Source organism: Carettochelys insculpta, chromosome 6, assembly GCF_033958435.1.
Source record: "Carettochelys insculpta isolate YL-2023 chromosome 6, ASM3395843v1, whole genome shotgun sequence".
Lineage (NCBI taxonomy): Eukaryota > Metazoa > Chordata > Testudines > Carettochelyidae > Carettochelys > Carettochelys insculpta.
Genome location: NC_134142.1, coordinates 33,756,984 through 33,773,376, shown reverse-complemented (window position 1 = coordinate 33,773,376; position 16,393 = coordinate 33,756,984). Strand labels below are relative to the sequence as shown.

Here is a 16,393-nt window from a genome sequence, read left to right as displayed (position 1 = left end):
ATTACCATTCAGACTGTCTGTAGTAGGACAATGAAAGAGAAGGGCTAGTAACAGCTCTGTTTACCCTTCTCTGTTGAGTTTCTAAATAAAAGACTGAGACCAAGATTTTCAAAATGAGTGCCTAGGCCAGATCTAACTCCAAAACCCAGTAAGACGGATGCATTAAATGATCTTGGATTTGCACCGGTGTAACTGAGATCAGACTCTGGCCCAAGGACTGCAAATGCACCACTTAGAAAGAAATGTTCTTGATAAGACTTAAAAACATCTAAGGATGGAGAACCCACCACCTCTCTAGGCAACGCATTCCAGTGCTTCACCACCCTCCTGGTGAAGTAGTTTTCTTTCTAATAGCCAGCCTACACCTCTCCCTCTGTAACTTCAGACCATTGCTCCTTGTTCTGCCTTCTGTCACCACTGAGAACAATTCCTCTCCATCCTCTTTGGAGCACCCCTTCTGGAGTATTTCCAACTACATTAAGTTATAGCCATGTAAACTTGATGAGGAGAATCAGTCATAGTCTTTTTAGCAAGAAGAAAAATTCTATATCCTATTTATTCAATTGCATCTGAGCGATGCATTGGCAGTATTGGAATGAATGTGCAAGAGGGCATAACATTCAAACTCAATGATAAAAATATAATCACACAAATTAATGTTTTAAAATATTAATTCTATTACTTGATATTTTAATGTATTTTAAAGCAAATATACACAAAACTATTATTCAATTGATGCAACTCAGTAATTTTATTGCAACTGGAAGACAATACATCACAGAAACTTTATGGTAGGTTTTGGGAAAGTGTTATTTACAATAATAATTGATGAAATAGTTTGTCTTTGGCAATATGATTACACATCAAGAAAATGTAAAATGCAAGTATGCTTCTAAATCAACACTTTCATATCTCCTAAAGATCGGCTGATTGCACTTGCCTTCGGACTGCTCATTTAGGTAAACACAAATACAACTTAACATCACTGTTTAATTTCCCCCATCACAGTTCTTATTTCAATAGTCGTGAAATTGGCAGTTTCATACTCCAAGTACAGCAAAAAACAAAAAAAAAAATTGGCAACTCATTACTGTACTAAATTAAATCATTGGCCAGTTAAGGTCATGTGACCCTTAAGCATTGATATTAAAACTCTTGGTCTTCTGATTGCTTTATCACTTTTTTCTGTAAAACAAAACATTTCAGACATATTACAGAATCAGAGTATAAAAATGTACAAGTTTATAATGCTTTTTCATACACACACAAATCATTCCCCCAACATTTTACATGATGACAGTTTTTAAGTAGTGAGTGTGAATGATGCAGGCATGTAATTGGTTATCAGATGCAGGTATTACTTTTAACTGTTGTCCCACACACAGAGTCAGGAAATGTACAATGTTCAATTAACTTAAAAACACACTAAACTTCAGTCTTATCTGAACTAGAAAAAATAGCTGTTGGAATTTCAGGCCACAGTAATGTAAGGATAGAGTCCAATTTCTAGCTGTGATATTTTATCCATATTAGTGTCTGAACATCTAATATGGAGTATCAGGTCTAGGTAAACTCCACCCTAGTGTTGAATGTCAGCACAAGGCCTTTTGCAACACTTAAGTCCTTAATATTCAGCTTCAATGGTGGGTCTTCAATGCTGGTGACTGAGCCAAAGCCCACCAAAGGTAACTGAAAAAAAACACATCCATTTCTTTCAAATAGGCTTTGGATCATGGCCTGAGCGAATTTCACCCTTTTTGCAAAAGGAATAGAAATCCCATGCTATTCTCATTGCAAATGTAATACAGTAGAAAAAAAACTATATATTTTTCAGATAAATACTCTTTGTTTCAATGCTAACAGAAAAGAGGAAAGGCTACTTACTCATTTAGCACAACAACTCAGAAGTGACCTTTGTTAACTCATTTCTGATTTTAATTGTACACCAGCAAAATACAGCACCATAGACACATCAGGTTGAGAATTTTTTTTTTTTTTGGTCAGTGAAGCTAGTACTTGTTTGCTGAACTGCGGAAGAATTATAAGGTCTTATACACTATCAATACTAAAGCAACCCAGCTGACAAGTCTGTGCTTAATTCAAGAATAACCAGTATTAGAAATAAAACAAAAATGAGAAATCCTAATCAATCACTGTCAATTAATACTAAATAAAAGGGGATTAACGAATGATTTCACAAAGGTATGCAGATTTATACACAACACCAAATGTTTATGTGTAAATCCTCAAACTCCAGCTCAAAACAGAAAAACACAAGATATATATAGTTTTGATTTACACATTCTGATTCAAAGGAAAAAGACATAACTACAACTTTGTAGCTGCGTTAATTGCAATAAAAACCAAACAGAAGTTCAATGTCGGGCAAATAGCTAAGAAGAGGGTTATCACTTAGGTTATATAGCAAAGTGTTGATGTATATTACACAGAGTAGTATAAATAATAAAAAAGTATTATTTAAATTAGATCACAGTGCTGCATTATGTGCATAACAGTGTTTGATATATTACTGGAGGGCCATGAAGAACACCACTAAAGACTTAACCAGTCAAACTGTCAACACTGATACTCTGTTACAATCAAGAGGATGTACGATTCAAATGCTCCTTTGCTGGCAAAGTTAAGATGATATTTAGAAAATAAACTTTTCCAAATGAAAGAGAAAAGAAAAGTGTCCTGGGAAGCTGTGACCCAGATGAAATAACTCGATTCACTTGCTTAATGAAGTGAATTGCATTTGTATCTGAAATTGTGAATGTGGTTTTCCTTGCTTTTGTTATATATCTAGAGCTCCCGGGACACATTTTTCAAAAACACATAGGACCAGATTTGCAAAGATGTATAAAGATGCAGATACCAAAGCACCTCCCTTGTGGAATTTTCAAAAATCCTAAACAACTGACTCCCATCAATTTCAACAGCAGTAAGTCATCAAGGCACATTTGAAAATCCCACTAGGCAGGTGCTTATATACAACTTAGGTACCTACATATCTTTACAAATTTGCCTGTGTGACTTAGGAAACTGTACCTTAATGAAAATCAGTAGGTCACTTTTGACTTAGGTGTTTTTAGAAATTTTACCCATGGCATAATTTGGTGGATGATTTAAGACCAAACTCTCTGATTATGTCAATTGAGATAATGCCATTGAGTCCAAATAATTAGGGAATTTGGCCCATAGATTTCCCCATATGAGTTTTCAAACTGAGGCAGTAATTCAGTCAAATATAAGAGGCCAGTGTGTGTGTGTGTAAGGATTTTTTCCTTCCCCACTGTAAATGAGTAACTCCAAGGATATCAGTCAAGTTACACACTAGTATGTAGCCCATGTGTGATGAGAATTAGGTTTAGAGGCTGACCTAAAGGGGCATGTGTCTGATCTCACCTATTCAGGTTTTCACTCCAGTGATACCCCTTGAATTACTTGTGGTTTCAACATGTATAAGATCAGACTCAAGCTTCATTTTTAAAAAGAGACGTTTGATGAAATAACAAAGCTGCTCAAAACCTGTGCTTAGCATTTTTAAAAGGCAAAACTGCATCAAAATGGTTTTATAAAAAAAAAAAACCCTTCAAATATTCTGCAGCACACAAGGAATGAATGGTTAATTCCTTTCAGCTGCAGACTTTAGCAGAATCTATTTGTGGCTTTAGCTCTGGCTTACAAACAGCTCTCCCTCCAAAATGAATATTTTAAAATGTAAGGATTTGTTAATTATAAACCACCCCTAACTGTCCTCTCAGGTTTTTAACTTGCCACTGATAGTCTGCTGCTTTAATTTTTTTTTTTCGTATCAACTTTGAGGAACATTAATTTTGAAAGATTTCTAAAAATACTGGAGGGGGAAAAAATAGAAGTTTAGATATTTTTGAAGTTCTTCCTCAAATGGCTCTGTCAGGAAAATACACAAACAAACAAAAAACTGGCAAATAATAGAAGTCCATAATATGATCCAATTACCAGTTAGTTTTGGCAGGATTTTAATTGCACAAGGAGTTGGCAATGTAATTTATTCATTTATTTAATACTTAGGAGTATTTATGAACATGCATTGTATAGATTTTATAATGTTTAGTTATACAATAGACTACATGGGCCTTCCAATCCAATGTACAAAGAACACACCTATTTAAATAATGAATATTTAACTGATGGAGCCAGGACAAATTCCAAAGAAGCAACTGTGCTCAATCAGATATATATTGCATGTTTTAAAAAAATGGCTTGCGAGGTTTTTGTTTTTTAAAACATACTCAGCTGTAGTTATCTATTGAATGCCACCAGCTCTAATTATACGAATTTAGGACAAAATATTTTTAACATAAAACAAAAGGCAGCTTTAATCACTTTTTTATTTTATGCCCCTTTGAATAAAATTTAAAGGGGGCATTGGTGTACGTAAAACAAGCAGCCTACTGACATCCTTCCAGTACACCTGCCTAGGAGCTACAAATTGCACCTGCTAAAATTTAAAAAATACCAGCAAGTCAATAAAGATGTTACTGAAGTCTTACAGAAATAATATATTTAAGAGAACTTGCCTAAATTAGGTATTAGACTCTTTTCTTGGGTGGATAACACTTGTAAGATTTATGTATTTAATCAAGCAGCCAAATTAGAAGATGGTACTCATGGAACAGAGGTTAATCTCAGTTATGCTGGTATAAGTCTGGAGTAACTATTATAGCCAGTGAAGTTACTCTGGAATTAGTTTTGTGACTGAGAGCAGTTTTTGTTCACTCTTATATGACACTCATTTTACCTGGTGAAGGTGGGGAGTAAGCCACTGCTTCAAATTTACTTGCTGCCCCTAAATTTTACTATTATTAATATTATTAAAATATTAATTCTAATATTAAACAGACTGGTGGGATGGAACAACATACGTACAAGTGTGTATTACAATGGCTTTTGGGACAAGTTGATGCATTTTCATTTGCAGTTACTCCTCCCAGAAGCCCATGAAACACAAGAGGCCAGGTTTTCTGGTACAGTTGTGGCACGGCACTATCAGTGGATTCTGACTGCAGAGCTGGCGTATCTGCCAAGAGGAGAATGACCCCAGTGCAGTCATGAAGGGACTCTACCATGAGGAAGCAATAGGCTGATGCACTTCTATGCTTCACTGATCCCATGTGTGGCTTTTTGTTTCTCTGGGCTGCTGGTGGCCAGCATATGTGATAGCAACAGTTAGTATTCTAACTTACACCTGGGGGCCAACCCTGCACACAGATCAGCTGAGTGTAAGGGTTACACCCTCTTTGCCTCTCACCTTCTCAATCTATTTTGCTTGAAGGTCTCTCAGACTCTGGCATCAAGACCACGGCCTACTACTCAATTCAAAATATAATCAGTCTTGAGTCCTGAGAAACCCTTAGGCAAATCAGGGGGAAAAAAAAAAAAGGAAATTTTGGTGCCACACCATTGTGCATGTTTTCTATTCAATAGACTGGCCATTGATCATAGCAATACTGGCAGCCCATAGTAATCCACTGCCCAATCCTTCCACTTGTTAAACCAAATGAAGAACCTACATGCCTAATGGTGCAATTTTCATTTTGCTTCATTATGTGGGCACTCATGTCCCTCTATAGCTTCCTGCTCATGGGCTATACTCCTCTCTCATAATTCCATGGACTGAAAGGTTACACTGGGCATAACTATCATGGTCTCGAGTTTTTAAAGACAATTTTATTTTACAAAAGGATAGGGATTTTCATTCCCTATTATGCTCCTTTTGCCACTAGGATTTTCTTAGCATAGATGATTTTAATGCCAAATTCAAAATTGGGATGGGAGGGATTGTCTTTTTCACAGCTTCCCACCCCCACCCCCATTTCCACAGAATTCCAATCTAATGATCACCATTTTCATGAGTAGCACAACTATACCTGAATCGCCTCCTCTAGCCCTGTGCTAAATCTCTGAGCCTCATCAATAAGGCCCTTTACTAACTTAATTTCTTTTCACAGCAAATTAGCAAAGCTTTTCACTGACATGCCTATCCCTGAACCAAATCCCAATTATTTTCCTTCCATTATTCTCTTGATTCTATCATACACACTCACTACTAAATTTGCCCTCAGATTATTGCATCATATTACACGTGTACAGGCAGAGAAAGGACATACTTTTTTTTTTAAACAGAAGTAGGGAGACGGGGCTGAATGTGCAGACAAGGCAGTATAATTCAATCATCCAAGCCCTACCAGAGTGTGAAGATATTTTTAATATTGCAGAGTAAGTTCCCCAACAGTCAGTGTTTGTCCCTGAAGAAGGTTAAACCTTAAACACCTGCTTCAAAAAACAAAACAAAACAAAAACAAAAACAAAAACAAAAAACAGACTCTAAGCCTAAGGGCTTAAAAATTAGAGGCATAGCCTTTTTCTCTATTTTCTATATTTATATGAAAATAATCCATGCTTCATGCTAAATACATTATTTACCTTACAAGAACTTTGTTATCTTTGAATTAAAAAAAAAAGTTGTTTTTTTTAATTTCCCCTCCCCAAAATCCATGCAATGTGGATCAGAATTTTCTGCTGGCTACGCTGGTTGAATCTGGAAATCAGATGTTGTTTTAGCACAGATGACTCCTGACTGACATTAACTGCATACTCAATTTTGAGAGCAGTATAAGAGCTCTTTGTTGTACTGTATTTTCTTGTCCATCAATAGGCTTTTCTTGTTTGATTTTTTTTTGTTTTTGTTTTAAATACATCGTAATACTAATGGCAGGTTTTGTAGCATTTTTCCCCAGTTAGATCAAAAATTTTGATCCACAGAAAAAATATTCCATTTATTTCCTTCCATAATATCTACTGTAATTTCTTAGACTTGATTGCTTTTCACTCAGGCAGTTTAGAAGACATAGCTTGTTTTCCATATAATTATTATTATTATTTTTGCACGCAGTGCCAATCTTCAGGCTTATGGCTTTTTGAACATTCTTTTAATTTAATATAGAAGACAGAATTCAATGATTAAACAATACCTTTAACAATTCCCTCCCCCCCCACCATTTCTTCTCATTATTTCACTGAAACCCGTTGCATACACAGTTCAAATTTTCCACAACTCAAAGTTATCAGTCTTCACATTATGAGCCACCTATAGTACAGGGAGCACTTGTCGTGCATTACTATATGCGCAATTGCCTCCAGTGGCTGTCCAAAGACTTCTATGGCACAACTGTATCCAACTGCCACTGGTTCTTGGCTAGATGTTGAGGACTCCGAGCCTCCTCCATGCTCCATATCTCTTTATTCACATTCACTCATAAACCCAATTGCAAGGCCATTTTTTTAACCTATGGGCCAGGCCTGAATGGTTATTGAATTATGCACATCTCTTCTAGGTGGAAGAGAGATTTTCAAGGGCCGAATTGTACTCCCATCACAATAATGTTGATGTCACTGCGTATTCAACCATGCATTTCTGACAAGCTGGAGAAAGCAATGGTGATTTTGGCTTTTTACTTTGTGTCTTCAGGTAAGGAAAAGCTTTTGTAAATTAGCTGAGTGTCGGTATGAGTTCTATGGCTTCAATCTCCTTTAAAAATTAAAATCTTAAGGGTCCAAAAAAAAAACAAAACCCCAAACAAAAACAAAAAAACCCAAACCAAAACCAAAAACAAAACAAAATGCTGATATTGCCACAAAATCATTAGAATTCACCTGACGTGCTGAAACAAAATTTCGCAAGTTCAAACAAATCACTGATTTGTTCTAATTTTTTGTGGTTTCCTTTTGCTCTTTCTGCCCCTTTGCCGTCCGATTGGTGATGTTATTCAAACAGGACCTAATTCCTGCTAAATGCAAGAGCGACCCAGCTGCTTCTTTCATCTCCTCATCATCACTCTCTGGGGGCTTTTCTGTACGTCTCTTTTTAAGAGGCAGTGTGTCACTTGGTACTTTTTTCCCCTTCAGTAAATGTTGCCTTTTCTTGTGCTGGGCCGTGTACCCACTGTCAGCTAACGAGTCCTTGGTCTCCTTTCGGTTTTGCTTTTTGTCCTCCTCTTCTGTTTCACTATGGCCCTCGTGACTCTGGAAGCTAACTTCACTCCCTTCACTGCTGTCTTGGCTGCCTTTAGTAGCAAATTCATAATGGTCATCAGCAGAGGAAGAGGAAACAGAGTCACTAGCAGGTGAGGTGCTCCTGTGGTTGGAAGATTTGGCACTGCTATAGTTGTGATCCTCCTTTGGGTCACCACTAACAACTGGAGAGCCACACGACTGTTCGCTTTCGGTCCTCATCCGGCAGTTTGCTAGTCCATTCCTGGTAAAACAAAAGGAAAGGTGCTTAAAAACCCATTCATAAACATAATGCTGCTTTTATGTCAAATGCAACAATAATGGAGTCAATGGACAGATAACTTATCAATATAGCTGCCAAAGTAATGATCAATGTTGGCTGGAGGCAGAGCCCCTTTAACTTGGTCACTGGGAGTTTTTCCATCAAATTCAATGATCTTTGGATTGTTGCACATACATAAAATACAATAATACAAAAGAGACCAGAGTGAGCAGTATGATCACAAAAATTGACTTTCCAATGGTTCATATTTATCTAATTTAGCTTACAAACGAAATCTCAACTGTTTTTCAAACAGACAGAAGGGGAAGTTCAGTGACTTGGAAATCAACTTCTCCTTTTCTTTAGAGATCAGTAGTACCAAAGACTGGAATCAGAAATTTGCAGGTTGGGAGAGAGGCGAGTGTTTGTTTTCCCTACTACGCGGTTTTAACGACAGAGAACACCTTGTTCTGTCCATAAGTTAAGATGATGTGGCTTCTGAATAGGTGCTCTGACACACTGAGCAGAAATGGATAATAATCAGGTGCCATTTCACAGCCACTATTTGGATCATAAACACATTAAAGAAAGAAAATCAACATTTATTCTCACTATATCAAAAGAAGAGGTGCAGGCTCAGAACTGTCAAACTTCATGTCTATTGACATAAGTGATCCCCAAGGTATTTTCAGAATGGTAATTGGAAGTAAAACTGCTTGTGTGCTACAAAACATTTGTGATAAGGTCTCTTTCCTACATTGCTGTACAATTCTTTGCGCAAGGGCCCCCCAGTTCTAACTGAGGTCTCTGGGTGCTATTGAACTACAAAATAATAAACAATTAGAGCCCATTTTCACTTCGGTGAAGTCAATGACAATTCTGCTGTTGATTTACATGGGAAAAAAATAGTGCCCCCATTCACAGCAGGGCAGACAGCCACCATGGGCCAGAGGGTAACGTGTGTGTGGAGGGCCTCCTCCACACCCTCATAAGGGGCAGAACCTCAGGGGGATGGGGCAGGTCTTAGGTCAGTCAGCCCCACTAGGAGCATGGCACTGGATTCCCCACCACCCCCTGCCCCAGAGAGGCATGGAGCAGTAGTTCCACAGTGTTTCAAAGGAGTTCCTCTTGCCACAATAGCGACAGCAGCAGCCAGGAGGTCCAGGCCCCTTTGAAATACCAGAAACCTGTGCCATTGCTCTCTGTGTCTCCCCACCCTTCCCACTGCTGTCAGTGGGTCACCCAGTCAATAAGATTGCCAAAGTGAGCTCTGACCCTGCATAGGGCTCTCAACTTCCACAGAACAAAAGGGGAAGGGAAGATGCTCTACAATCTACAGCAGGGGTTCCCAACCTTTTCGAGATGGGGACCTATTTTGACGATTCAGGAAGACTTTGTGAACCCAGGCAATTCAAAACAGGGGAAAGGTTCTCCCCTGAGAAAAATACACCCCCTGGCTTAAACCCCTCTCAGCCCCCAAATGCCCCCCCCAATCCCATGGCTTAATACCTTCAGTCCCTCGCTCCCCCCCAGCTTAAACACCTCTCAGTCCCCAAACGCCCACCCCACCTGCTGGCTTAAACCCCTCTCAGTCCCCCCCCCGACCCCTCCCCACCTCGAATCCCCCTTAGATAGATTTTCTCCCCATCCTCAGGCTTAAACTCCTCTCAGCCTCCCCACCTCACAGGGGAATTCTACACTGCCACTGCTTATCCCTCTGCTCCTTCGCTGGACCAGCGTCACCACCTCCTTCTCTGCCCAGCTCTCCCCAGCCCTCCTACTCCCCTTCCCCATCTGCAGTGCAGGCAGTTCCCTGCCCTGTAGACTTAAATGGGACTCAATTTAACTGGCTTCAGGGTGGGTTCCCTCCTGCCAGCCATTACACCAATTAATTGAGTTCCATTTCAGAGCAGCAGGGCAGGGACTGGCAACTGGAGAAGTCAGCTGGTAGCAGCAGGAGCTGCAAATTGCTCCTTTAAGAGCTGCATATGGCTTGGAGCTGCCCAGCCAGCAACACTTACCAAATCTAATTGCAACACATGTTTGAGTCCTGACCCATAGGTTGGGAACCCCTGAATTCTACAGGCTCCTAACTACTATGGATAGAGATACTAGACTGTTTTCTGTGTCACTGGGTAAGTGGCATTTAAAAAGTAAGTCTTGCCACCTTCACATGAACTCAAAGTTTCTTCCAAGGAGTGTCCTGAACATAAAGGTTTCTCAACAGGAATGTTAAGAAGTGGTTCACATTTTCACGGGATAAATCAGCATTCCAGAACATGCTTCTTTTGAGAAATGGGCAACCCCATTCTGTTTCCTGTAGTGTAAGGGATAAACTTTTATAATACAGAAAAGAAATGAGCTGTGCCCAGGAAGTCCTAGTTCCATATATCTGAAACGACAAATAATGGCTAACGGGGAAAGCAAACTTCTCTGTTTGTCTAAGTCCTATCCTATTGTGTTGAACTAGGAAATAGATTTTCAAGAACAAGTAATACCACAATGCTGGAAAATGGCTAATTAATTATTCTAAATTTTCTAGTTAGAATATTTTGGGGGGAAACATGTAAATACAAAGTCTAGTTATTAGCAAATAAAGTCCCTCATCAGACCCTTTTGCTCAATAAAATTTAATTTCCCCTAGATTTTAGAGTAGATTTATGATCCATGAATTATATACAGGACCCAGCAGGAAGAGACAAAGCTCCTTTAATTATTAATAATGAAATGCAGGGTCATTCATGATTGTGCAGCGTGCCAGCTGCATTTACTTAAGAGGTGGTCTGTCACTGCAAGGGTTGTCGTTAGAGGATGGCAAATGCTTAAAAGAAGAAATCATCCATCCTAAAGTAGTTGTAAGGTGAACTCTCTACAATCATTTATTAAAAAGGAAGCATTGGATATCTTTTAAATGACAAAGTCACACTTTTAAGTTAAATTTACATTTAAAGATGACCAACACAATCATAAATTAGCATAAATGTAAAGTCATGTGATTTTACCAGGCAGAGTATAATCTGAGCAATGTGGCTCAATAAAGATGACATGCTAGTCATCCTCGGCATAAATACAGCAATAAATTCTTGCTCTAAGAAAGGAAACACAGGACACAATAGGTGGAAAATTAAGCAGTATATTTACTGATTAGACTGTTGACAAAGAAGGTTTTAAATGGACATTCCGATTATTAAAGCTGGGCATAATTTGTTTTGAAAGACCATTACATAAAAAAGCAACTTCACAAAAAAGTCTAGCAACATCTCCCTAAAATCTGTTGATTTGCCCCTTGAGAGCACTGAACAGACTCTGGTGTTTGTTCTGACACAGATGGACTACAATTTGGAGTAAAGACCCAATGACTTACTCAAAAGTCAATCCTTTTGTGAAGCATAAAATAAAAATGCTGAGCATGCTAGGATTCTAGAGGGAATGTAAGCTACTATGAGAAGTTCCCATTTGGAAACAATGACAACACAAAATGGAAAGAAGGAAAAGAAAGAGAAGGTGTGCCGTAGAAAGCAACAGTATTAGAGGAATGCAAGAGAGGAGGGAGTAGACCTAGGATCACAGAATGGAAAGCATACAGGGTAGGGATGGTCAGGAAATGGATAATTTTTGCTACAGAAAATATGTTCTGTTCTTCAAAGTTTTTGAATCAGTCCTGCTTAAGAAAACAAAAGAGGTAGCAGGTCGAGGAGACAATTGTCAAAGACACCAGCAGAAATGAAAATGAGTGAGACAGACAATTTTAGGATCTTGAAAATTAGATATTATGTATCTGAAAGTAAACTCATGATTTTTACCCTCGATACAATAGCTCAACTAGACAAAATACAAAAAAAGACTCCCCATGCAGGGTGACCAACTGTCCCACATTGGGCAGGATGGTCCTGTATTTGGAATTTTTTTTAAAAGGGATGAATTGTCCCATAGTTAGGCCCTCGGGGACTAGGGGCAGGAGTGCCCATGGCTGCTGCTTCCCCCAGGTTCCGGGCCAGGAGCGCCTGCTGCTTTCCTGGGGCTTTGGGCCAGGAGCACCCACGGCTGCTACTTCTCTGGGGCTCCAAGCCGAGAGCACCTGTGGCTGCCGCTTCCCCGAGGCTCTGTGCATGCGTGCGTGTGCGCGCGCACACACACGGGGCTTGGTACAGCCAGGAGGAGCTGCCTCTCCCCACCGATATCTCCCTGTCCCGTATTTGGGATAGGGAGATATGGTCGCCCTATCCCCACGTTTGATGTTCACAGATTAATATAATGAGGGGAGCTAAGATAATATCTAATCCATTTCCATTGCATATGCACTTCTGAGGCTCTTCCAAGACCTAACGTGCATTGCTGCTATGGATTCACACATTTGCTAAGAAAAAACAAAAAGCCTAATACTGAGTGTGAACTAAAGCACCTCTTTTCATACCCCCTACACATATATTATTGTTATTTATTTATATACAGTAAGTCTTGTGAAGTATTAGTTTCAAATGATAACTCACTGGTTAATGTCAGGGCAAAATGCTATAGTAATGTTATACCTAAAGTTGTTAATTCGCCCATATGAAGTTGTTAGCATGTCCAGAACCAGACAACTCTGTCTAGGCAAAAGTTGTTGAACAGGTCTCTCCTAATCAAAGATGTTTGTTTACCTCAATTAACATATAAGCAGTAAACAGGATCTTCAAGACAGCAGGGAGAAGAGATGGCAGGAAACACAATATGTCATCTTCCTTACAGCTTGAATTAACATTATTTTGAGGGCTAACTTTCAGAAGAATCTATTTCAAGGTTCACTGGACTATAAAACAAAGGGAGAGAAACTTCCAAGGGGTCTCTGTCACCTAACAATGGTGAAGGTACCAGCATCTCCAGGCCCCTGGAAGACATCCTGATCAAGGAGAGGGTCACCATTTTATTGGAAGCTCGGGGTCAGAAAGGTGATCTTGAACAAAATCTCAAACCAAATCTTTCTAGATTAAGACTTTTAGATACGAGTTTTCACTTTTATTTGGTTTTGAATGGCTCCTAACGTTCTCTCTTTCTACTTGAACTCACTTAAAATCCGATATTCTTTTATTAATAAACTCACTTTATAATTAACCTGAGCCAACCGTGCTGTATTTGTATTAAAGTGAATGTAGCAAACTGATGTGTTTTGTCTTCTTAAGGAGCACATGAACTATATTATTTCTCTGCACTGTTTGGGAGAGAGTTGGACATTGCAGAGCACATGGTTCTGAGAACATCTGGGACTGGCAGCATGCTGGGGTCATCCACCAAGTAATAGCTGAGGCTGGTGGAAGCCAGAGTGGGGCAGGTGAGGTCAAGAGATCTTGAACCGGACTGGGTGTGGCCTGAATTCTGGTAGGGGAGTTGTCAGCAGCCTAGGTTGACAGCTTCAACAACAAAGCTTTGTAAGATGCCATGATTACAGTGCAAGCAGTTGACACAACCACTCACTGGTCTGGACTGAACCCCAGAATGCAACACTTGGTCAAATCTGATCATTTTTAATGGATACATCCCCACTGAAATCCACTGGAGTTGCATCCTCTTATACCAGGCTCAAATTTGACCACTGAGTGCATTTCTGTCAAAGATTTTATCGATAGCTCTTTTGTCAGTGTTTATAAAGGCCACAGAAAGAGTGTTGTATGCTTGGCTCTGCTACATTAAAAATCAACATGACACATACAAAGAGTGTATACATGGAGCTTGTGTAAAGGGGCAATTAGACAGATGTTGAACAATGCTAATGTCATCATCACAGTGAGGAGAAAAGCTACTGAAAGAGAAAACAAAAACAAAAAAACAAAAGACAGCCTACAAAGATTTTGAAATTATCCAGACGTTCATTCTGATTTTCTAGCAACCTGCACACCTGAAGTTCTTTGATGCCAAATCTCTAGCTTATAGCACAGGCTACTGGGACGTGCTTGGTTGTTTTTCCATCCTTCTGACAAAAAAATATTTTGTTTTCTTTGTGGACCTTAAATAGATTTTAAACACTTAAGATTTATAAATCCATAGCTACAGGATAATTTTATTTTTTTTTAAAAAAGAACAAATAATTAAAGCTGACGAGGCCAACTATATGGGGTATTGCTAGAAACAAAGACAGCCACTTTAAGGTCGGATTCTATTATCATCTATAATCTCAGTAAGAGCAGGATGGAGTCTACAGTGGATGGACACCCCTCTGCAAGTCAGTAGTGAAATTATTTCTCCAGCATGGTGTCAGTGGGTCCAGCTTTGAAGGGGTTCATCTTTCAGAAGAGATAAGACTGAGGTCCAAAGCACTGAAGATCATTACAGACCTTGAGATGCCTCTTTTCCCCTTTTTGGCAAGTATGACAGGGCAGTTACCCACCACTGGAGCAACAATGATTAAACCCCAGCTCTGGGAGAAGCCGGAGACTGGAGTCAACAATTAAGGCAATTATCTGCTAATTAGGATCCAGGTGGGGATCATGGAAAGAAAGGGAGAGCAGGAGGAACCTGGCTGTCAGAGAAGCTACAGAGGATTCCTGAGGTAGAGCAAGTGCTGGGGAAAGCCAGGAAGAACTAGGCAGCTGACTCCACTTCCAGGCTGCAGGGCCGACAAGAAGGACTGAGGGTACTAGGGCTGTAGGGAGGCAGCCAGAGCAGGAGACGGCAACAGGTAGATACCTTCTAGTCAACAATGAGTGGCCATCTCAGACTGCAGTTTGATCCTGAGGCAGGGGCTAGGTGACAACTGCCAGTGTGTTACTGAGTGGGTGTAGTGGCTTCGGGGTTCCCTGGGATGGGAGGACCCCAGAGGGTGCGGTACTACGATAGGCAAAGGCACCATAGTCTGGGAGGGGTATGGGTCCTGACAAATTGGTAGAGAACAGAAGACAAGTATCAGCAAGTGAGACACCGTCTGGAAGAGGGTGCTCCAGAGGCCGGATTGAGCTAATTCACAAGTGACCAGTAATCAGCAGGAGGCGCTGCCTCTGTAAGTCATGACCTATTACAGCAATCACTTATCTGTTTACTCAAGTGTCCTGGCCAAATTCCAACAGTGGTAAACAAATTTTGCCTAAATGAATTCTTCTTGGAGTTTCAACTGGTTGGGCTATTGTTCATGTCCTGTTTTTACCTGTTGGGTAGGTCTGCTTCTAAACTCTAGTTACGTTCCATTTTTACAAGATGGCTACATTTTACTCTGTATATAGCATGATTATCAATTCAATTGTGTTTGGATCTTTCTTGAGGAAACATTTTAAAGTGGGAATTTTAGTATTGAGAGAGCCCCTCAATTAAAGGAACTGGAGAAAACATGGAATGTGCATATTTCTTCTGGACATTGGAAGTTTCCAGATTTTCTATAAACACATGGAAAACTCAACACTACAGGAAAGTCACAAGTTACTTTGCAGGTTGGTGGAACTGTTATTTAAATAGAATAGTACAGGACAACAAGTAAGCAAATTAAAAATCAGTAGGGCTCACTTGTACAACAGCTGATGACACCTTACCTTGGAGACACTGAATAAAATTTAAGACTGTTAAGTCAGTTATACTATTGACAGAAACTCCAACAGGGAGATTTTACATCATACTAAACATGAATCATGTAATGATGCATTAACAAAACATAAGAATGGCTATACTGCATTAGACCAATGGCCCATCTAGCTCAGTATTTATTCTGTCTTCCCATAGTGGCCAATGCCAGGTTTCAGAGAGAAAACATAGCACAGTTAATCATTAAGCCATCCATCCCCTGAGTTCTGGCAAACAGAGGCTAGAGACACATTGGAGTGTGGTTTTATATCCCTGCCCATGCTAGTTAAGAGTCAGTTAAGATGAATTTATCTAGTTTTAGACATGAGTTTATCTAGTTCTTCTTTTTGAACTGTTATATTCTTGTCCTTCACAACATTCTCTGGCTAAGAGTTCTGAAGCTTGACTGTGCATTGTCTGAGGAAAAACCTCCATATCTTTGTTTTAAACGGGTTGCCTATTAATTTCACTAAGTGAACCCCTAGTCCTTCTGTTATGAGAAGGAGCAAATAACAGTCCCTTATTTACCTTCTCCGTACTAATAACGATTTT

General features: G+C 39.5%; 1 protein-coding gene across 4 annotated transcripts in view; it reads right to left on the bottom strand.

Moving 5' to 3' along the window:
* Positions 1 to 679: 679 nt before the first annotated feature.
* FOXN3 (forkhead box N3) overlaps positions 680 to 16,393 on the bottom strand; it is a 352,205-nt gene continuing 336,491 nt past the window's right edge. For all 4 annotated transcript variants that reach the window (XM_074996645.1, XM_074996644.1, XM_074996646.1 and 1 more), the window contains one exon: positions 680 to 8,302. In XM_074996645.1, the coding sequence (XP_074852746.1) occupies positions 7,753 to 8,302 (550 nt within the window). In that variant the 3' untranslated portion in view covers positions 680 to 7,752. The remainder of the gene's footprint in view (positions 8,303 to 16,393) is intronic.